At 45.4% G+C, this 24,881-nt stretch overlaps 1 protein-coding gene across 1 annotated transcript in view; it reads left to right on the top strand.

Annotated features, from left to right (window-relative positions):
• Positions 1-24,881, top strand: part of LOC123758842 (Ca[2+]-channel protein alpha[[1]] subunit D) — a 797,128-nt gene that overhangs the window by 56,729 nt on the left and 715,518 nt on the right. Inside the window, exons 2-3 of the mRNA XM_069338501.1 lie at positions 12,504-12,649; positions 22,723-22,847. Coding sequence (XP_069194602.1) covers positions 12,504-12,649; positions 22,723-22,847 — 271 coding nt within the window. The remainder of the gene's footprint in view (positions 1-12,503; positions 12,650-22,722; positions 22,848-24,881) is intronic.

Consider the following 24,881-nt stretch of genomic DNA (forward strand, 5'->3'; position numbering starts at 1 on the left):
TTTTCGCACTCCATCACATAGTGAAGGAGGGTGTGCGAGTAGTAACTTTGTGAGGGTGGAGGGAGCAGGGAAGGCACTAGTGGTTGGCACCCCTGACGGCTCTCCCAGCGTCGCCATGACAACAGAGAACGCGTTCATCTTCCTCGCGTTTCTCTCTCTCTCTCTGTGTCCTTGTCTGTTGCCCTCTATGACCACATGAAGCTTGTGGCCTTTGTAAGACTCTCTCTCTCTCTCTCTCTCTCTCTCTCTCTCTCTCTCTCTCTCTCTCTCTCTCTCTCTCTCTCTCTCTCTCTCTCTCTCTCTCTCTCTCTCTCTCTAACTCTCTCTCTAACTCTCTCTCTCTCTCTCTCTCTCTAACTCTCTCTCTAACTCTCTCTCTAACTCTCTCTCTCTCTCTCTCTCTCTCTCTCTCTCTCTCTCTCTCTCTCTCTCTCTCTCTCTCTCTCTCTCTCTCTCTCTCTCTCTCTCTCTCTCTAACTCTCTCTCTAACTCTCTCTCTCTCTCTCTCTCTCTAACTCTCTCTCTAACTCTCTCTCTCTCTCTCTCTCTCTAACTCTCTCTCTAACTCTCTCTCTCTCTCTCTCTCTCTCTCTCTCTCTCTCTCTCTCTCTCTCTCTCTCTCTCTCTCTCTCTCTCTCTCTAACTCTCTCTCTAACTCTCTCTCTCTCTCTCTCTCTCTCTCTCTCTCTCTCTCTCTCTCTCTCTCTCTCTCTCTCTCTCTCTCTCTCTCTCTCTCTCTCTCTCCCTCTCTCTCTCTCTCTCTCTCTCTCTCTCTCTCTCTCTCTCTCTCTCTCTCTCTCTCTCTCTCTCTCTCTCTCTCTCTCTCTCTCTCTCTCTCTATCTCTCTCTCTCTCTCTCTCTCTCTCTCTCTCTCTCTCTCTCTCTCTCTCTCTCTCTCTCTCTCTCTCTCTCTCTCTCTCTCTCTCTCTCTCTCTCTCTCTCTCTAACTCTTGGACCCGATTTCCTAGCCGGCCAATTTCCCATCATACCTGCTTTCAAAGTTATGAATGGAGTTAGCCTCTACAACCTGCTCCTTTGGGTCATTCCATTTACTCACTACCCTTACGCTACTCTCTATTATATACCCTATTATATACCATTTGTCATCTGCTTCAAATAACACAAGTAACTTTCCTAGACGCCACTCTCAACTAGCAGGGCATGGCAGTTGTACACTAGCAACTGTCTACTAGCAGGGCATGGCAGTTGTACACTAGCAACTGTCTACTAGCAGGGCATGGCAGTTGTACACTAGCAACTGTCAACTAGCAGGGCATGGCAGTTGTACACTAGCAACTGTCTACTAGCAGGGCATGGCAGTTGTACACTAGCAACTGTCAACTAGCAGGGCATGGCAGTTGTACACTAGCAACTGTCAACTAGCAGGGCATGGCAGTTGTACACTAGCAACTGTCTACTAGCAGGGCATGACAGTTGTACACTAGCAACTGTCTACTAGCAGGGCATGACAGTTGTACACTAGCAACTGTCTACTAGCAGGGCATGACAGTTGTACACTAGCAACTGTCAACTAGCAGGGCATGGCAGTTGTACACTAGCAACTGTCTACTAGCAGGGCATGGCAGTTGTACACTAGCAACTGTCTACTAGCAGGGCATGGCAGTTGTACACTAGCAACTGTTGGCATAATGTTCCTTCCAGAAGTGTAAACTCGTCGGGAAGCAGTTTAAGCTAATGACTCAACTATATAATTACCCTCTGACGCTGTAATACCCTCCTAACGACCCACTAGCCACGGTAATTGCCCAGTGAACCATCTGGAGACAGATCCAACTACATAATAAGTCTACAAGGTAGTTAAGGTCTTTGTAGGGTCAGGCGACGAAGGGAATACCTATTTATTTAAAATGATTATTACTGAGGTAATTGGTCGTTTAGCCCTTCACTCCTTGGTTATGGTGATGGGGCCAGCTGTGGTCCAGTGTCCTGGGGGAGTGATGGGCCAGCTGTGGTCCAGTGTCCTGGGGGAGTGATGGGGCCAGCTGTGGTCCAGTGTCCTGGGGGAGTGATGGGGCCAGCTGTGGTCCCGTATCCTGGGGGAGTGATGGGGCCTGCTGTGGTCCAGTGTCCTGGGGGAGTGATGGGGCCAGCTGTGGTCCAGTGTCCTGGGGGAGTGATGGGGCCAGCTGTGGTCCAGTGTCCTGGGGGAGTGATGGGGCCAGCTGTGGTCCAGTGTCCTGGGGGAGTGATGGGGCCAGCTGTGGTCCAGTGTCCTGGGGGAGTGATGGGGCCAGCTGTGGTCCCGTATCCTGGGGGAGTGATGGGGCCAGCTGTAGTCCAGTGTCCTGGGGGAGTGATGGGGCCAGCTGTGGTCCCGTGTCCTTGGGGAGTGATGGGCCAGCTGTGGTCCAGTGTCCTGGGGGAGTGATTGGCTAGCTGTGGTCCAGTGTCCTGGGGGAGTGATGGGGCCAGCTGTGGTCCCGTATCCTGGGGGAGTGATGGGCCAGCTGTAGTCCAGTGTCCTGGGGGAGTGATGGGGCCAGCTGTGGTCCCGTATCCTGGGGGAGTGATGGGGCCAGCTGTGGTCCAGTGTCCTGGGGGAGTGATGGGCCAGCTGTGGTCCAGTGTCCTGGGGGAGTGATGGGCCAGCTGTGGTCCAGTGTCCTGGGGGAATGATGGGCCAGCTGTGGTCCAGTGTCCTGGGGGAGTGATGGGCCAGCTGTGGTCCAGTGTCCTGGGGGAGTGATGGGCCAGCTGTGGTCCCGTATCCTGGGGGAGTAAGTTCACTACTCTAACTTATGAGTGCCTCAAATTGCTCAAATTATGTTGTCCATAGTGGAAGAGAGAGAGAGAGAGAGAGAGAGAGAGAGAGAGACAGAGACAGAGACAGAGACAGAGAGACAGAGAGACAGAGAGAGAGAGAGAGAGAGAGAGAGACAGAGAGAGACAGAGAGAGACAGAGAGAGACAGAGAGAGACAGAGAGAGAGAGAGAGATCATACTGTACACGTTGTAAACACTGATGATGTTCCAATTCTCCAGACCAGAGTTACATCACACTGGAGGGAGAGATATGGCAGGAAGTGCAACACAAGGACATGTCGAGGTGCCATAAGCACAATCAGAGAACTCTATGTGAACATCAGATGGTCACGAATCTGATTACCAACACATATAATAAATAGCGTTTAAACAAAGTCTGAAGCGTTAGAGATGGTACTGATTGGTTCCTGCAGGTGGTATGTGGTTGATCTGACGGGTTGTGATGCTCGTATGGGTCTGTGGGTGGAGGAGGGCGGCAGCAATAGCCCTCTGGATCATGGATGTAACAGAAAAGTCTCGAAATGGACCACAGATAGGCACGAAATATTTAAAAGAAATTATGTACAAAAAATTTCGGAACGTTGACTGATTTTAGCATTCAAAAGTGAGTATTTTGAGCACATGTCAAAATATGTTTTTCCCTCTTGGGATATTGACTTGGAAAAGTAGATATAGCCAGAAAAAGGGGGCCGGTGGGCATTAAATTTAACGACCGTCTGTTGGAAAGGCGGGATCCAGAAGCTGAAGCTCAGTGGTGTACAGCCTGTTAGGTAAGCACACACGCACCGCCCTCACTCCCACACCTGACCTTTGGAAGATAAAAGGTTAATTATGATGGAAAGATTTGGTTTTCGTCTCCCAGTGATGGATGCCTCACGCACGATAATTGTTGCTTCAAGCACGATAATTGTTGCTTCACGCACGATAATTGTTGTTTCACGCACGATAATTGTTGCCTCACGTACGATAATTGTTGCCTCGCGGACGATAATTGTTGCTTCACGCACGATAATTATTGTTTCACGCACGTTAACTGTTGCTTCACATACGATAATTGTTGCCTCGCGGACGATAATTGTTGCCTAGGTCTAGTATAGCACACATATGTGCTATATTAAGCCTCAGATATCGTGCATTGGGCCTAGTTTAGAGTAGGTTAGTTTGTCTTTGCAACATAAACAGAAAATCTTTTTCCGATTTGTCCAAATTCAGTAGCACTGATTTCTACTTCCTAATGTCGTTGTACGTCGGTATATATGTACTATGGTCCTCATCGATACTATAAGTACTAGCAAAACAGGAGGATGGTCTGAATAATAATAATAATATAGTTAAGATATTAGCAAACGCTGGTGATAAACATATACACTGAATCAATAAAGGTAATTCAATGATAGGAACACATTGGACACGGAAGACCGAGAACAAAGTTTTCACTTTTTATACTTTGGGAAAAGAAGTCTAATGGTTAAATGGGTGAAGGAACGATGTAATCGAGTTTGCATATTCATTAAAGGAGGTGCTAACTGGCCCCAGACTGGATGAGTGAGCGTGAGTGAACCCCCACTCTGTATTCACCTAGTTGTGCTTGCGGGGGTTGAGCTCTGCTCTTTTGGCCCGCCTCTCAACTGTCAATCAGCTGTTACTAACTACTAATTAATTATTTTTTTCCACACACACACACACACACACACACACACACACACACACACACACACACACACACACACACACACACACACACACACACACACACACACACACACACACACACACAGAGGAAGCAGCCCGTAACAGCTGTCTAACTCCCAGCTGTAGCTTTTGCATGTTAGTTTTCTTTAAGGTGTGTAGTGGTACTGGGTGATATTCTAGATGCTATTTACTGCTAGGTAACAGGGGCATCAGAGTAAAAGAAACTCTGCCCGTAGTTTCCTGTTGGTGTCGGTGCCAAGACTCGACCTGAAATGGGTCGAGTCTTGGCTAGTGAGGATTAACTGGGCACCACTCACCTGTCGTATTCATCAGTAACATGCAGCTAAAACACTGCCGGAACTAAGCGTGGGTGAAGACAGGCGCCATATTGGATCACCTTGTCTGCAGGTCTATTGGTGTTCAAGACAATACTTGTCATCTCTGTAGGCCTCGTCGAAAATTCTTAATTACCCAAATATTATATTTTAACTAAAGGAAATCTGTGTTTAAAATATTAATACTGTCAAGCGAGCTAAATAATGTAGTTTTACGAAAGATTTTTAATACTAACTATATTTAGAGCCGTAAGCTATTTAATGATAAATTACAAAGTAAAAAACAATGTAAAAATAGGAAAGTATACATGTATATATATAATATATATATAATATATATATATATAATATATATATATAATATATATATATATATATATATATATATATATATATATATATATATATATATATATATATATATATATATATATATATATATAATTTTACCAAGTAAATGAGTCATATATATATTTTACCGATGATATTATAGATAGAAGATGTGTTAATTATTGGTGCTTAAATAGTGCTAGTTTTTCGAGCTGCTTTCTGACGTTTCCAGTACTTACACATTTCAGTAATGTGTTCAACCATTGTGTAACTGGACGCTGACGTCCGTGCACACTGCTGCAGCTTGAAGAAGCTTGAGCTGGTGGTTCATACCGTCAGGGATGACAGCAGAGACCTGCCTCACTCACACAACGTTGTGAACAATGAACACTTGTCACTTAATATAGTGTTATTGAGCGGGGGGGGGCTGTTTCCATCTGGAATTAAATAGGATTACCTAATCGCAATTGTACGTTCAGTAGATTATTTTTTTTATCTTGTATACAAAAATTTCAGTACCTTATAGGGCTGTTATCGAATAATTCATTTCATAGGCCTGTATGTAAATACGACAGCACCTCATAGGCCTGTATGTAAATACCATGAGGGGTGAGGTAGGTGCAGTAAGGAGAGGTGAAGATGGGGGGGTAGGCAGAGGAATAGGTGAAGATTTGTAGGGTGAGGTGAGGGTGGGGTAGGGGCAACAGGGAGGAGTGGGTCGGGGTTGGTGGAGGGTGGGGCAGCACACATCAAGGGTGGGGGGGAGGGGTAGTGGGGTGGGGGTTTCCTGTCTGGGAACAATCCAGGGTGAGCCACTCTCACCCTGCACGCTACGCTGCCTCGCTACTATAAGAGTTGGTGAGATTTCTGTGTTTCCGTTCATGCAACCTTTCTTCACTCTGCATTACTTTCCTTATTTCTTTATTACTCCCCTATACATGCATAACGACCCCTCCATTATCCCCCACCAGTTACATTATTCCATCTTTTACAGTGTGCTTTAGAAAATAATGTTTAGCCAATGGCTATAAAGGAGTCCGTGATGTGGTAGTTGAGAGGGCGTGGTCGGGCGTGCCACGTACCCGTCTACGACCACCACCAGGTCGTAGACGGTGGTCGTGGCAAGGCTGAGGATGATCAGGGGAAAGCACCAAGCCATTACGACTATATAGCACTAGGAAGGGATCAGGATAAGGATTTGGGATGGGACGGGGGGGGAGGGATAGTGCCCAACCACTTGGACGGTCGGGGATTGAACGCCGACCTGCATGAAGCGAGACCGTCGCCCTACCGTCCAGCCCAAGTGGTCGGGTAAGGGACTCTGTAGAGCTGTTAGAGCGTGTGCGAGTTTTCACCTGTTGTGTGGAGCACAGGTGGCCAGCGTGACTATTAGCGGACGTTGGTGGGCATCGCATGGTTGGCGGGAAGTGTCGGCGAGTTGTGTATTTTTTTTTAATTTTAAATTTTGCCCCGAGGGGCGAGTTTATTGGGCAGCGCCACTCATCTTGTGAGTGGACATACCGCCATAGCAGCATGTACAACACTCCCCAGTAGGAAGAAAACCCGCTGGGTTGTTCATCCTGTCACTTGTACCCAGACACAGCTGGGACTTGTATATATTGGCGGAGTGAGCGAACGTTCAGTGGTTGTCAGCAAGCATTGTTGGAAGCCGCGGGGTTGTCAGTGGCCGTGTTTGACGTAGATGTTTGCTGAGCCCTCCCCTACTCCACCTGGGAACTTTGCTCTCGGCACCTGATTTACAATGACAGCATCAGTTTTAATAGAGGTACATTACAAAGGTGTAATGTGTGTAAAGCTTTGTAAGTCGGAAATTTTGAAAGCTAGATAATATTTAAATACGGAAATTAAAAACAGGAAAATACACAAGTGCTAATTTGATGTAAAATAAAGTAGTTTAATACAAAATGTGCAGTTGAATATAAGCGAGGTATAATACGAGATTTATTAAAATCCAAAGCTATTTACGAGTACATTTTCACACTGTATAGTTTACTTATATATTTGTGTGCCATATTATTTATACATAAAGAATATGTATAAACAGATCATGGTTGTCATGAATCAGTGTTTTCACAACCCAAGAGTAACTTTATTCAACATTACATTTAGAAACGTGAACTTTTAACTTCAACGAAGAAAGCACATAAACCGCCAGATCTCGCTCGACTGGTCGCTAGTGGTGTGTGTCGTGGTACACGACACACACCACTACCACAGTGGTGTGTGTCGTGGTACACTACACACACCACTACCACAGTGGTGTGTGTCATGTACCTCACTACCACAGTGGTGTGTGTCATGTACCTCACTACCACAGTGGTGTGTGTCATGTACCTCACTACCACAGTGGTGTGTGTCATGTACCTCACTACCACAGTGGTGTGTGTCGTGGTACACTACACACACCACTACCACAGTGGTGTGTGTCGTGGTACACTACACACACCACTACCACAGTGGTGTGTGTCGTGGTACACTACACACACCACTACCACAGTGGTGTGTGTCGTGGTACACTACACACACCACTACCACAGTGGTGTGTGTCATGTACCTCACTACCACAGTGGTGTGTGTCATGTACCTCACTACCACAGTGGTGTGTGTCATGTACCTCACCACCACAGTGGTGTGTCATGTACCTCCCTACCACAGTGGTGTGTGTCATGTACCTCACCACCACAGTGGTGTGTGTCATGTACCTCCCTACCACAGTGGTGTGTGTCATGTACCTCACTACCACAGTGGTGTGTGTCATGTACCTCACCACCACAGTGGTGTGTGTCATGTACCTCACTACCACAGTGGTGTGTGTCATGTACCTCACTACCACAGTGGTGTGTGTCATGTACCTCACTACCACAGTGGTGTGTGTCATGTACCTCACCACCACAGTGGTGTGTGTCATGTACCTCACTACCACAGTGGTGTGTGTCATGTACCTCCCTACCACAGTGGTGTGTCATGTACCTCACCACCACAGTGGGGTGTGTCATGTACCTCACTACCACAGTGGTGTGTGTCATGTACCTCACCACCACAGTGGGGTGTGTCATGTACCTCACTACCACAGTGGTGTGTGTCATGTACCTCCCTACCACAGTGGTGTGTGTCATGTACCTCACCACCACAGTGGTGTGTGTCATGTACCTCACCACCACAGTGGTGTGTGTCATGTACCTCACTACCACAGTGGTGTGTGTCATGTACCTCACCACCACAGTGGTGTGTGTCATGTACCTCACTACCACAGTGGTGTGTGTCATGTACCTCACTACCACAGTGGTGTGTGTCATGTACCTCACTACCACAGTGGTGTGTGTCATGTACCTCACTACCACAGTGGTGTGTGTCATGTACCTCACTACCACAGTGGTGTGTGTCATGTACCTCACCACCACAGTGGTGTGTGTCATGTACCTCACTACCACAGTGGTGTGTGTCATGTACCTCACTACCACAGTGGGGTGTGTCATGTACCTCACTACCACAGTGGTGTGTGTCATGTACCTCACTACCACAGTGGGGTGTGTCATGTACCTCACTACCACAGTGGGGTGTGTCATGTACCTCACCACCACAGTGGTGTGTGTCATGTACCTCACTACCACAGTGGTGTGTGTCATGTACCTCACTACCACAGTGGGGTGTGTCATGTACCTCACTACCACAGTGGGGTGTGTCATGTACCTCACCACCACAGTGGTGTGTGTCATGTACCTCACCACCACAGTGGTGTGTGTCATGTACCTCACCACCACAGTGGTGTGTGTCATGTACCTCACCACCACAGTGGTGTGTGTCATGTACCTCACCACCACAGTGGTGTGTGTCATGTACCTCACTACCACAGTGGGGTGTGTCATGTACCTCACTACCACAGTGGGGTGTGTCATGTACCTCACCACCACAGTGGTGTGTGTCATGTACCTCACCACCACAGTGGTGTGTGTCATGTACCTCACCACCACAGTGGTGTGTGTCATGTACCTCACCACCACAGTGGTGTGTGTCATGTACCTCACCACCACAGTGGTGTGTGTCATGTACCTCACTACCACAGTGGTGTGTGTCATGTACCTCACCACCACAGTGGTGTGTGTCATGTACCTCACTACCACAGTGGTGTGTGTCATGTACCTCACCACCACAGTAGTGTGTGTCATGTACCTCACCACCACAGTGGTGTGTGTCATGTACCTCACCACCACAGTGGTGTGTCAGTGTATTGGGACAAATACTGTATATATTATGGAAAGGTTAAATAAACCTGTAATTGAAGGTGTAATGAGAACATTTTAAAGCAATGTGGTACTGGAATTTATTGGAAATAGATAGGTAATGGGGAAGGGGAATAATGATCAAGTAATATAGTAATATTTTTTACTTTTGTAATGGACATAATTATATGTAATGGGGTAAAGGAGATAATTGCTGACAAGTGGGGCTAATGCCATTTAATAGCAATAAGGGAAATTCAACTTTCAGAGTGAAACCAGATAATAATGATGACTATGTACAAGCGACTAACGAGTCACACGCAGTTACGAAATATTGATATTTCAATAATCAATGAAGAAATCGCTACGCAATTATTTTGAAGGGAAATTTCGAAACATCAATATTATCATTTTATTATATTTTCAACACAAACAAGACAGAATACAAATTCGGAAAATGTATCACTCACTCTTCAATCAAATCAAATCAAATCAAAGACTTTATTCATAAATGGTCGTGCATTTATAACTGGGAATGTTGACATGAAAAGTACATTGCATTAATTAAATAAGAGAGCATAGCATGTAGACATTATCATCATCAAAATAAAAAAATGTGAAACTTACATGTACTGTACCATGGCTGTGGTTCACCTCCACGAGGAGGGAGCAGCTGGTAGGCACAGGACCTCACCCTCGCTCCGCCCATTTGCTATGTTTGTGTGCTCTGAACACTCGACTTATATATATATATATATATATATATATATATATATATATATATATATATATATATATATATATATATATATATATATATATATATATATATATATATATATATATATATATATATATATATAAATCACGAACTGAAATTGATCAGACTGGGGTGATATGCACTACTGTAGTGATCTACAACATAGATTGTGTAATGTGTGTAATCTTCAGAAATGATGAGACAGCGACGCCAGGATGCGACAATATAACATGATAAAAGTAGTATTTCAGCCTGTATGTTTGCGTATAATGTAGTGCGAATTGTATCATAGAGGATATTTGAGCATCCTGATTGGTTGCCCTTGAGAGAGAGAAGATTAGGAGGTGGCTAAATGAAATCCCTGTTCCCTATACGTCCTGTGCAGTTCTTGTTATATATATATATATATGTAGATCAGCTTATCTCTGATGGGGGCTTCCCTCGACGCTGCCAAGGAATGCGTCGTGTCCTGAATGTTAGGGAGACGTGTAGGACATCACTGACGACCCTCCTGAATGTTAGGGAGACGTGTAGGACATCATTGACGACCCTCCTGAATGTTAGGGAGACGTGTAGGACATCACCGACGACCCTCCTGAATGTTAGGTAGCCGTGAATGGCGTCACTGACGACCCTCCTGACTTGTATGCGGTCAGAATACTTGGATATGGTCCAGTCCCCTGCGTATGGTCAAAACATTACGATGTGGTGTGGTCAAAACCTTTGGGAATGGTTTTTATGGTCCAAACACTTGGGTATGGTCAAAACCTTTGGGTGTGGTCAAAACACTTGTGAAAAGCCATGGTCTCTACACCCGCATCCTCTTCCTGAATTTCATCTCCCCATCCCTCTACCTCCCCCATCCTTTCCATTCCCTATGGACATCAATCCAATCCATGGTGCAATACGCACGTGAGAAAGAACTCGATTAACATCAAAGAACAAGACTTTTCAACACTCCCTCTACTGGTCGACCTCTCGGTGTTCAAAAGAGAATTTGACTAAACACCTTCAAAGGATACCTGATAAACCGTCCACAACCGCGGACCTCTGATGTATAAACATCAGAGGTCCACGGTTCAACATCCTCCCAGCGAGCATAAGAAATATTGCCGGAACAACAGTGGACATATTCAAGAGAAAACTAGATTGTTTTCTAAAAAAAAAAAAAGTGCAGGACCAACCGGACTGTGGTGGGTATGTGGGCCTGCGGACCGCTCCAAGCGGAATTCCGCTTTTAGGGAATTTTCTGATGGACCAAGCACTCACAAGTCAAGCCTGGCCTCGGGCCGGGCTTGGGGAGTAGAACTCCCAGAACCCCATCAACCAGGTATCAAACAGGTATCAGACCGGAGACGCCAATCTTAGGAATTATCGACATTTATCGTCAAAACACTTGCGTATAGTCAAAGCATTTGGGTATGGTTGGGGAGCCGGTCGGCCGAGCGGACAGCACGCGGGACTTGTGATCCTGTGGTCCTGGGTTCGATCCCAGGCGCCGGCGAGAAACAATGGGCAGAGTTTCTTTCACCCTATGCCCCTGTTACCTAGCAGTAAATTAGGTACCTGGGTGTTAGTCAGCTGTCACGGGCTGCTTCCTGGGGGTGGAGGCCTGGTCGAGGACCGGGCCGCGGGGACACTAAAAAAGCCCCGAAATCATCTCAAGATAACCTGAAGATAAGATGGTCAAAAATTAATCTCCATTACTCCTCTTGTGTAAATTATTATTGATCATAATAATAAATCATATTTATATTCAGATCATATTTATATTACAGATAATCATTATGTAATTTTATATTGTAGATTATAAATACTGAATATATTTTAATATATTTAGGCAAATTGGGTATTTTCAAAAGTTTCGGAAATTGTAAATGGTTTTAATGATAAATATATTTTTGTACTCATTTATAATTGGCTTTAGTAGGATTTGTAATAATTCTATTTGTTTTTAATGATGATGATAAGGTGTGACTGTTGAGTCGCTTTTGGGGCTTAAATTATTTTTAAGGTTTTATTTCTTCAAAAAGGGTCTAATTATTTTTTGTAATTCAAAATTAATTTTAGGTAATTCAAGAAAACTCACATCTGATTTCCACAGGAATCTGAGAGAGAGAGAGAGAGAGAGAGAGAGAGAGAGAGAGAGAGAGAGAGAGAGAGAGAGAGAGAGAGAGAGAGAGAGAGAGAGAGACAGAGAGAATATACTTCCCTCGACCATTTTACAATAAAATTTGTTTTTTTATTTACCACTAACAATATCATGTCTTGCAGGCTGTTGATGTGAGAGTTGGAGGTAGCAATACCTGCCTGACATGTTTTGGTGACGGTTAACTAACGTGAGTGTTGTCTGTCCCTGCAGGTGGAGAGGTCGGGGCGTCGCTGGGGTCAGCCTCAGGGGGAGGAGAGAAGCCCTTGTCGTCGGCGTGGCAGGCAGCACTGAGCGGGGCCACCTCCATGTCGCAGGGCCAGGTACCCAACAACGCTACGGACGCTCCCACGCACGAGGCATGCAACGCCACTCTGTGTTTCCCTCTTCCCGCTCCTGGGAGGTCACCAGCTGGGAGGAAGGGCGGGCAGAGGGTATAGGTAGGCGAGGAGAGGGTATGGCCATGTGTAGGAGCAAAAAAGTAAAACAGAAAAGGAAGAGAAAATGATATACAGGTAAAAGATGATTAGAGAGGTAAGGTAGATGGGATAAAGTGGGGTGAGAGAGAAGGACGGCAGTAGGAAGGTGTGTGGAGAGGATAGTAGGCAGATGTGTGGATAGGGAGGATAGTAGGCAGGTGTGTGGAGAGGCAGGGGCAGTAGGCAGGTGTGTGGTGAGGCAGGGGCAGTAGGCAGGTGTGTGGTGAGGCAGGGGCAGTAGGCAGGTGTGTGGAGAGGCAGGGGCAGTAGGCAGGTGTGTGGTGAGGCAGGGGCAGTAGGCAGGTGTGTGGTGAGGCAGGGGCAGTAGGCAGGTGTGTGGTGAGGCAGGGGCAGTAGGCAGGTGTGTGGTGAGGCAGGGGCAGTAGGCAGGTGGTTGGTGAGGCACGACAGTAGTTAGATGTATGGAGAGGCAGGACAACATGCAGGAGAGTTTAGAGGCAGGGCAGGAAGTGAGAGTCACACTTATAATATAACAATGTTAGAAATATTGAACGTTCATCGATAGAATGTTAGATGAAAACAAATATATGGTTTCAAAAAGCTATTTATGTATTCAGGTTTCATGAGCTATTTGAAATTAAATAAGTAAATAATAATGTTTATGCCCCCTGTCCTCGGCTGTGAAGACCACCGAGGTAGACTGTCTCTGAACAACCTTGTTTCATTAAGACTTGAAGAAGACTGAGCGTATGACGCTAAGCTTAGGTGTCTGGGATTTAATCATAAGCAATATTGGGTTAAATAAATAGGCTTTGGAACATAAATAAATTTAAATTATCGTTATCATAGGCTGGAAATATGATCAGATGTAAGATAGTTGACAAAATTTTATATATATATATATATATATATATATATATATATATATATATATATATATATATATATATATATATATATATATATATAATCAACTTTGTATGATTGGGCTCTCACCCAAGACGTTAGTGAAGATAGTGATGCTGGTGACCTCCTGAACTATACATTAGTCTATGTATAAGCTATGCTAGTTGACTGTCGCAGGCCCCAATAATGTCCTCAGCTAGGGGGGTAATGTTGACGCTAGGGGAAAAATATTTACATCTAGGGAAATCTTTTGCCAATAGGGAATGTTGTTGTTTTCGCGGCTAAGAATGTTGCTACTTAGTGAAAATGTTGAATTGATAGAATGTCTTAAATGGTGCAAAATGTTGTCATTAGTGAGACTGTTGCCAGTGTGTAGATAATATTAACACTTATAATTTTGACACCGATAACTATGTTATCAACATTTTATAATATTGGATCTTGTAAGAATGTTGCCTCTTGGGAGACTGTTACCTTAGGGAAGAATGTTCAGCATTATAAACCGTCAGAAAAGAATGATGCCACATGTAAGAATGTTGGCCTTTTAAGAATGTTGACAACTAATGATAATTAAATAGAAAGTTTAGGTGACAGTTCCTAACACCTTCCCCATTATTCCCCAGTTCAGTAATGGGGGGGTTAATGTTTACTGACCATTTACCCTAGACCACAACATTAACCCTAGCTCAATACTCACCCCCCTAGGACAATATTGGCGACTGCGAGATATAAATTAGATTATGAAGGATCTTTTTTTTTTACTTTTTTTTCCAGTTGCTTTCAGTATTTGCATCTTGGCATAAACTGTTACTTTCAATATTCTTCTCTCTTGCATCTAAAGCTTAGCACACCTTAATCTTCAAGTCAAGGAATTAATGGATAGATGTCAAGTTCCTCTGTGTTGAAAGCGGAGAATTAAAGCTCTGCCATGGGCGGTTACATTAGCGTGTTTCACGCCTGCTTGCCTGAGGTAAAGCAAATGTTTGGCCGTTTCACTGTTTTTTTACCGTTTCACTGTTTTTTTTACCGTTTCACTGTTTTTTTTACCGTTTCACTGTTTTTTTACCGTTTCATTGTTTTTATGGTCTTTCCTCGTTTCACAGATGTTTTGCTGTTTATTGCCGTTTCTCTGTTTTTACTCTTTTTTTTTTCTCTGAGGTTTGGAGGGGTGTTGTGCACTTTTGGTCCTGTTCAACCCCTGACCTCAGTTTTACACTGACAGTCATACTGTTGTACACTGACCACGTTGTTGTTCACCGGTCGTGCCAGTGTACACTGACCGCTGTTGTGCACTGGCAACGCTGTTGTACACTGACCACGCTGTTGTACACTTACCACGCTGTTGTACACTGACCACGCTGTTGTACACTGACCACGCTGTTGTACACTTACCACGCTGTTGTACACTGACCACGCTGTTGTACACTGACCACGCTGTTGTGCACTGGCAACGCTGTTGTACACTGACCACGCTGTTGTACACTTACCACGCTGTTGTACACTGACCACGCTGTTGTACACTGACCACGCTGTTGTACACTGACCACTCTGTTGTACACTGACCACTCTGTTGTACACTGACCACTGTTGTATACTGACCACTGTTGTACACTGACCACTCTGTTGTACACTGACCACTGTTGTATACTGACCACTGTTGTACACTGACCACGCTGTTGTATACTGACCACGCTGTTGTACACTGACCACGCTGTTGTACACTGACCACGCTGTTGTATACTGACCACGCTGTTGTACACTGACCACGCTGTTGTACACTGACCACTCTGTTGTACACTGACCACTGTTGTATACTGACCACTGTTGTACACTGACCACTGTTGTATACTGACCACTGTTGTATACTGACCACTGTTGTACACTGACCACTCTGTTGTACACTGACCACTGTTGTATACTGACCACGCTGTTGTACACTGACCACTGTTGTACACTGACCACTGTTGTATACTGACCACTGTTGTATACTGACCACGCTGTTGTACACTGACCACTGTTGTACACTGACCACTGTTGTACACTGACCACGCTGTTGTACACTGACCACGCTGTTGTACACTGACCACGCTGTTGTATACGGTACAATGACAGTATGCTGTACACTGACATTATGATTTACATTAATATGCTGTACACTGACAGTATGTTATCACTGACATTATGCTGTCACTGACATCATATTGTACACTGACATCATGTTGTACACTGATATTATGTTGTACACTGACAGTATGCTGTCACTGACATTATGATGCCACTGACATTATAATGTCACTGACATCATGTTTTACATTGACATTATGCTCAATACTGACATTATACTGGACATTGGCATAATGCTGGATACTAACCACGCTATTGTTCGCTGTTCTGTGTCACAGCTCCATGTCACACCCGTGTACACTGCTAGTGTCACACCCGTGTACACTGCTAGTGTCACACCCGTGTACACTGCTAGTGTCACACCCGTGTACACTGCTAGTGTCACACCCGTGTACACTGCTAGTGTCACACCCGTGTACACTGCTAGTGTCACACCCGTATACACTGCTAGTGTCACACCCGTGTACACACCCGTGTACACTGCTAGTGTCACACCCGTGTACACTGCTAGTGTCACACCCGTATACACTGCTAGTGTCACACCCGTATACACTGCTAGTGTCACACCCGTGTACACTGCTAGTGTCACACCCGTGTACACTGCTAGTGTCACACCCGTGTACACTGCTAGTGTCACACCCGTATACACTGCTAGTGTCACACCCGTGTACACTGCTAGTGTCACACCCGTATACACTGCTAGTGTCACACCCGTGTACACTGCTAGTGTCACACCCGTGTACACACCCGTGTACACTGCTAGTGTCACACCCGTGTACACTGCTAGTGTCACACCCGTGTACACTGCTAGTGTCACACCCGTGTACACTGCTAGTGTCACACCCGTGTACACTGCTAGTGTCACACCCGTGTACACTGCTAGTGTCACACCCGTGTACACTGCTAGTGTCACACCCGTGTACACTGCTAGTGTCACACCCGTGTACACTGCTAGTGTCACACCCGTGTACACTGCTAGTGTCACACCCGTATACACTGCTAGTGTCACACCCGTGTACACTGCTAGTGTCACACCCGTATACACTCCTCGTGTCACACCCGTATACACTGCTAGTGTCACACCCGTGTACACTGCTAGTGTCACACCCGTATACACTGCTAGTGTCACACCCGTGTACACTGCTCTACGTTCCCATTAAATTCTCTATATTTTTTGCTTGTGTTTCCTAATTGTTTTCCCATATAAGGTGTTGAACACTGTTGGACAAGTGTGGCCTCGGAGCACCAGTAGTTAGTGAATGCTGAGCACATCTTGCACTCTCTCCTCCCGTCTCTCTCTCTCAGCGTCTCTTTCTCTCTCCCGCGTTCCTCTCACTCTCTCTCTCTCTCTCAGCGTCTCTTTCTCTCTCCCGCGTCACTCTCTCTCTCTTTCTCAGCGTCTCTTTCTCTCTCCCGCGTTCCACTCTCTCTCTCTCTCTCTCTCTCTCTCTCTCTCTCTCAGCGTCTCTTTCTCTCTCCCGCGTTCCTCTCTCCCCCACTCTCTCTCTCATTCGTGTTGATATTTGGGTAGGAGAGTCGCAACCCACATTTCATACACGGGCGGAAACCCCGTGGTTATCATCCTTCGCTTCACCTTTATTGTGCCAGCATGCCCCTTTCTCTCATACCCACAACACCTTGCACCCCCACAGTCCACAAAATGTAAATCTTTTTGTGTAATAAAGTTTCAGTGACATTAAACAATTATAAATATATAAAGGGAAGACAGAATGTGCTAGCGCACATGGGAACTTTACAAGGCTCCCCCGGGTGCTGCATATTGTCTTCTTCGAGGCTGAGGGTCCCTTCAAATACAACCAGAAGTGCTATCCCTGTATATATATATATATATATATATATATATATATATATATATATATATATATATATATATATATATATATATATTTATATATGTTTTATATGTTTATAGAGTTTCCTCATATTTTTACGAGGAACTCAAGCACGTTAGAAGGAATTGTGTTTGGGTACGGCGAGTGGGCTGGAGAACACACTCACAAGGAACAAGGAGAACACACTCACAAGAACACACTCACAAGGAGAACACACTCACAAGGAACAAGGAGAACACACTCACAAGAACACACTCACAAGGAGAACACACTCACAAGGAGAACACACTCACAAGGAGAACACACTCACAAGGAACAAGGAGAACACACTCACAAGGAGAACACACTCACAAGGAGAACACACTCACAAGGAACAAGGAGAACACACTCACAAGGAGAACACACTCACAAGGAGAACACACTCACAAGATACACTTTGTTTAATAAAAAAATGTCTCAGAGATGACAATTAACTTAATAAATCAGTTTTGAGAGCAATAAATTTTGACACATATTTCATCAGCATATTTATTTATTTAATGATTGTTAAGCATTCTAGTATAAAGCTAATTTACTAGAATGCATCTCAAATAGAAACACTGATAAGATATACACAAGTAAGGCATTTAAAATAATAATAATAATAATATTGATAATGACTAATCTGGCCGAAGTATGTGAGCCAGATATTCTTGAGAGTCATGACATAGTTACTATTCCGTAGCAGTACCACGGTGGTGTGTTCTAGTGGATCTTGGATCCTCGGGGGTTCGAACTCGGACCTGAAGATACATATAGATATATATAGAGAGAGGTGGAGTGTGTGTTCTCGTCAGTCACTCAGCCAGTTCTCATTCACACTCGTCCTATATTGCTGTTCACTATTTTTGTGATCTTCGCTGTTTTATACACTACAAGACAACAAAACAGTATCCCTTTTAGTGAAATTATTTTGTCAACAATATTTCCCCCTTTTCGTAGGAGAGTAGCAGATTGCTGGTGTGTGGGCTGTAGTAGAGATGCAGAGGAGCTCCTGTATAACATATTGAAGAGGTTGAACATCTTGTGACGTTAGAATCCCGTTGCGTTCAACCGTATAGTGTCTTGAATGGCATGCAATCTGCCTCGCAAACCTTAGTGTAATGAGCCAAGTTTTGTTGTAAGATAAATGTAGTTGTTTTGTAGACCATTTACACTGGTCCGGATCTCTGTGCGACACTCGTTAATCTGGATAATTCTTATTCATATATATACAAGGAGGTACAATGGGTTTATGAGAGTACATAGCATTGATGTTTTCACATTCTTGTAAAGCCACTAACATGCATAGCGTTTCGGGTAGATAACGAACCTATGCCAAATAGTGATGATCTTGTAAATCTTGAATTTGCTGAATTTAAAATAACAGAATTTAAACAAATTCTATTTAAACCTAAGAACACATGGTAACCTAGTTGGCCGAAGAACATACAGGAACCGCAGTATCCTGGCCGGAAAAGATTAACTAGGCGCCAGTCCTTAACTCTTCACCCAGCAGTGATTGGTTACCTGGTTGTTAAATGATTTGCGGGTCGTGTTCCAGGGAACTAGTGGGTCAGGCATAGAGCTAAGGGAAGGGAAGGGACAGCTCTCAGAGACTGCTAACAGGAGTCAGCAGTCGTCTGTTCCTGCACCCCTCCTGTGTAAACAAAATGTTAACGCCAGTAGGCATAAGAACACATGGTAAAGCCAGTAGGCCTAAGAACACATCACTCACCGCGGGAAGCTGAGCCTGGCGAAGCCATTAATCTGAAGCAGTAGGCAAGCTTTGTGTATACTGTATGTTTATACCATCAAAGTTGGTGGTGGTGTTGGTGGTTGTGATGGTGGTGGTGGTGTTGGTGGTTGTGATGGTTGTGATGGTGGTGGTGGTGGTGGTGGTGGTGGTGGGAATGGTGATGGTGGTGTTGGGGATGATGGTGGTGGTGGTGGTGGTGTTGGTGGTTGTGATGGTGGTGGTGGTGGTGTTGGTGGTTGTGATGGTGGTGGTGGTGGTGGTGGTGGTGGTGGGAATGGTGATGGTGGTGTTGGGGATGATGGTGGTGGTGGTGGTGGTGTTGGTGGTTGTGATGGTGGTGGTGGTGGTGTTGGTGGTTGTGATGGTGGTGGTGGTGGTGGTGGTGGTGGTGGGAATGGTGATGGTGGTGTTGGGGATGATGGTGGTGGTGGTGGTGGTGGTGTTGGTGGTTGTGATGGTGGTGGTGGTGGTGGTGGTGGTGGGAATGGTGATGGTGGTGTTGGGGATGATGGTGGTGGTGGTGGTGGTGGTGGTGTTGGTGGTTGTGATGGTGGTGGTGGTGGTGGTGGGAATGGTGATGGTGGTGTTGGGGATGATGGTGGTGGTGGTGGTGGGAATGGTGGTGTTGGGGATGATGGTGGTGGTGATGGTGGTGTTGGGGATGATGGTGGTGGTGGTGGTGTTGGTGGTGGTGATGGGGATGGTGGTGGTGATGGGGATGGTGGTGGTGTTGGTGGTGGTGATGGGGATGGTGGTGGTGGTGATGGTGGTGGTGTTGGGGATGGTGGTGGTGGTGGTGATAGTGGTGATAGTGGTGTTGGAGATGGTGGTGGTGGTAATTATAGTGTTGGGGATGGTGGTTGTGATGGTGGTGGTGGTGGGAATGGTGATGGTGGTGTTGGGTATGGTGGTTGTGATGGTGGTGGTGGTGGTGGTGGGAATGGTGATGGTGGTGTTGGGGATGGTGTTGGTGTTGGAGATGGTGGTGTTGGGGATGATGGTGGTGGTGGTGGTGGTGGTGGTGGTGGGGATGGTGGTGGTGGTGATGGGTGGTGGTGTTGGGGATGGTGGTGGTGGTGGTGATAGTGGTGTTGGAGATGGTGGTGGTGGTAATGATAGTGTTGGGGATGGTGGTGGTGTTGGGGATGGTGGTGGTGTTGGGGATGGTGGTGGTGATGATGGTGGTGGTGGTTGTGTTTGGGATAGTGGTGGTGGTGGTGTTCCCGTCCCCACCACCCTACACACACATTCCCTCACACGCTCCACACCCCCATATACACACCTCCACACCCCACACACACCCCACACCCACCTCCACCCCTCACCCACCTTCACACCCACCACAGCCATGCTATACTAACCAACCCGTTCTCGCACTTTCGTATAGTCAATATTGACTTATTAAGTACGTGCATATGTGACATACTTAACATACTAGTTTACCTTGAAAAGCTTCATAGAAAACACCGACCTTACCTAACCTTCTTAGTATGTTAAGATAAGCATCTTATTGCTTCGTAATTACAATTATTACTTAACTTATTATAGGTATTATAGGTTAAGTAATAATTGTAATTACGAAGCAATAAAATGCTTATGTTAACATACTAAGAAGGTTAGGTAAGGTCGGTGTTTTCTATGAAGCTTTTCAAGGTAAACTAGTATGTTTAGTATGTCACATATGCACGTATTTAATAAGTCAATATTGACTGTAAGAAAGTGCGAGAATGGGTTGTACTAACAATTGGGTGCGGCGGACAAGTTGAGGGAGCCACCACTCTGCTCTCTTATATCATTGTTTTGGCGGAAATGTCAGCACTGTGGAGAAATGCCCGACACACCACTGGGACATTATCAAACACGGTGCACAGTTACAGCCACAACAGACCCCTGGAACATTATTTAACACAGTGCACAGTTACAAACCCATTAAGATTTCAACTTAGATTCAAGAGAGCAGAAGTTGTTAAACACATGGGACAAAATCTTACTGAAGCGACCATACGAGTCATAAATACTCATACTCCGCCCAAGTAAAACAGAAACAAGCAACACTTAGTGGGCCAGCCAGAGGCTCGGAGCCCGCGCAGTGGGCCAGCCAGAGGCTCGGAGCCCGCGCAGTGGGCCAGCCAGAGGCTCGGAGCCCGCGCAGGAATATCCCTGCAAAAAACAAAATTGTTTTGGTACATTGTATATAGGAGGTGGATCAGTCGTGTTGTGTTCCACTGCTTGAAGCCCAGCACGCACTCTGCTGCCTCTCTAGATTACGGTGGTGTGGCCTGCACTGGAGTACCGTAGGCCTATGTGTGGTGTGGCCTGCACTGGAGTACCGTAGGCCTATGTGTGGTGTGGCCTGCACTGGAGTACCGTAGGCCTATGTGTGGTGTGGCCTGCCTCTAGCTAGCTTGGCTCTCTCTGCACGCTCCACGCGCCGCACATTGTCTGCAATGTTGCCTCTTGCACCAGCCCTAGACATTTTCACGCGCCTGTAGATGTAGAAATAGATCTGTAGATAGCAAAAAATTAATTCCCCGTGTTAAAACTATATTTTTTTATACATGATTTTTGTCTCTATATTTTTGAGTATAATTCATAGTCACTTGTTAATGGCACAAGGCATCTTAGTGCTTGTAAAGTACTTAACAGATATATCACCTCCTGGCATCACTCCATCCATCTGGGAAGACGGGAATTGAGGAATTACTTGATAATTATAAGTTATTAAAATTAACAATACTGTAATTTGAGATTAATAATATGTTTGTTTTGTTCCCTCATTTGTTCACGACCCTTTCATACACCCTCCCCCCCTCTCCCACCTGTCTCTCTCCTTACTCGCACCTCCTTTCTCACCCTTTACTCCCTCCTTTCTCCTTATTCCCTACTTCCTTCCTCTCTTCCCCCTTCCGTCTATCCTCTCCCCCTTCCCTCCCTCCACCCCTCTCCCCCTTCCCTCCCTCCACCCCTCTCCCCCTGTCCCATTTTCCCCGCCCACTATTGTTCATATCCCACATTATTGCCCCTATTCCCCTGAATCACTGCCCTGTTCCTGCATTATTATTCCCGTCCCCACAATTTTGTGTCCCAATTTCCATAATTATTGCCCCTTTCCCCATAATTTTTGTACTACTCCCCCCCACGATTGTTATCCTGCCCCCCCCACACAATTTTTGTCCTGCCCCCACAATTTTTTTTATTCCACCCCCCCTCCCACAATTTTTGTGACATTTCCCATCATTGTCCCCTATCCCATATTGTTTGGGTCCTTGCCACCATTGCCCCGGCCACCATTGCCCCGGCCACCATTGCCCACATCCTGATGCCACCCACAGCGGAAGCGGCCGCCTCCCCGCCGGCCCGTGGGCAAGCCTCCAGAGAACCGGCCAGCCCGCGCCCTCTTCTGCCTGGGCCTCAAGAACCCGCTGAGGAAGGTCTGCATAGACGTCGTAGAATGGAAGTATCCTTTTATATATGTATATATATATATATATATATACACACACATAATAGACATTATTGCATTATTGTTTTTAAGCAGAACCAGTCCTTGTTTACATATTTATTTCCTGTTCTGCCCACCTCCTACCATGGAGTGTGGTATGGGGTAAGGTCTGATATTTGGTGTTATATACATGAGTCATTTTATACTTTGTTATGTTTAATATTGTGGTGAGTCTTAGATGATCGAGGTGGATGTCTCCGGGGCCACTACCACGCTGCTGGTGAGTACTCCTTCTTATCTTACTTATCTTATATATTACACCTCAGGAGGGCAGTGTGTGTGGGGGGGGGGGGGGTCACACACCTTAAGGATAAACTGCCTCTAGAGACATGTCTCTCACATGTTTTGAAATGACATAGTCAATTTATCTTGATGTTTTTACAGTTATGTGTGAAGGTGTCACACAATTCCTATGTGGTAATATTTTCATCTTGTATGCTTTACAAATATTTAAATAATCAGTAAGGTCATCAATAGAAGGGGCAACGTGTTGGGTCCTTGTGCACTACCAGGCACTACTGTAAATCATTTGGTATACTTACACAATAAACGATGTTTACTCTAAATGGACAACTTACCTGAAGAGTGTCAGCCACACGTACAAGTATGTCATACGTGGCAACATAAGTGTCTAAACATGGTAAAGTGTTACGACAATTCAAGCCACTGCTTCCTGTAAGGAGCGGTTGCGAAATTTTCCCAGTGGCTCGCTCATGAGAGACACATACTGTGTCTTCCCCCTCCCCTTCAAATACTGTGCGTCAACTGCTGCTGCACGTGGTGGCGTGAAGACACCTGGGTTCACGAAAGCACTTACGTAAACACTTACGAACCTGTACATCTTTTCTCAATCTTTGGCGGCTTTGTTTCCAATTATTAAACAGTTAATGAGCTCCAAAGCTCCGAAGCAGGCTGTTTATAACAATAACAACAGTTGAATGGGAAGTTTTCATGCTTGTAAACTGTTTAATAAATGTAACCAACGTGGTCAAAGATTGAGGAAAGATGTACACGTTCGTAAATGCTTGCGTAAGTGCTTTCGTGAATCTGGCCCCTGATCGCTGACTGGCTGATGGTAGGTCAATTTATGTAAAATCAATTTACTCAATTTATGTAAAATCTCTTGTATGTATGTACCTTACCTGAATAAACATTTTATTTTTATTTTATTATGCTCTCCTGTAATCATTTTCACAACCACTCACAGGATGGGTATGGGGCACATAATAAGTGAATGAAACTCGCTATATTATTCATGCTTCCCACTGCAACCATAAAATCTGCACCAGTTCCACTGACCTTTCCGCCCCTTATCCCTTGGGTACCATAAACGTTTGCTCTTCCTCTCTCCTCGACACCGTAAACAGTCGCTATTCTCTTCACCGTCGAGCGGCCCCACTATTACCATATATTTGCTCTTCCCCTTCTCAAGATGATAAACAATCGCCAATTCAATTTCTTTCTCTATTATGCACCCCCATACCCATCCCGTGGGCGGTGGTGTAAAGGGTTACAGAGGCACATAATCGGTTCAGGAACTGAACCCCTCTAGTTCGTTTAGCTAAGCAAATAACAATCTTTTGATGCTAGTTACACAATTATTAATGTTATATATACATATACACATACTCATACATACATATACATATATATTCAATCACCTACACAAATACACACATCAATAATCTTTTGCATCCCAAGTGATTCAACAAGAGGGTCACAACAGTCACTATACAAGGCACTTTACATCTATGGTGAATCACGCAGTTACTAGTCTTGCTCCACACCCACCCAACTGGGCGGCAGTTCCAGGGAAGAGAGATGTGGCTCGCGGGGGACGCTGGAGGTACTGAGAGGGGCCAATAACAGAGAGTTGTTGTTGATTTAGGGGCGACGACGATCGTGGGAGTGGATGCGCCCCGGCGTACCCATGATGGGTTAATCGCGAAGCCCAGAAAGGTGACGCGCCAAGCCTAATCGCGAAACGAG

Source organism: Procambarus clarkii, chromosome 1, assembly GCF_040958095.1.
Source record: "Procambarus clarkii isolate CNS0578487 chromosome 1, FALCON_Pclarkii_2.0, whole genome shotgun sequence".
NCBI lineage: Eukaryota > Metazoa > Arthropoda > Malacostraca > Decapoda > Cambaridae > Procambarus > Procambarus clarkii.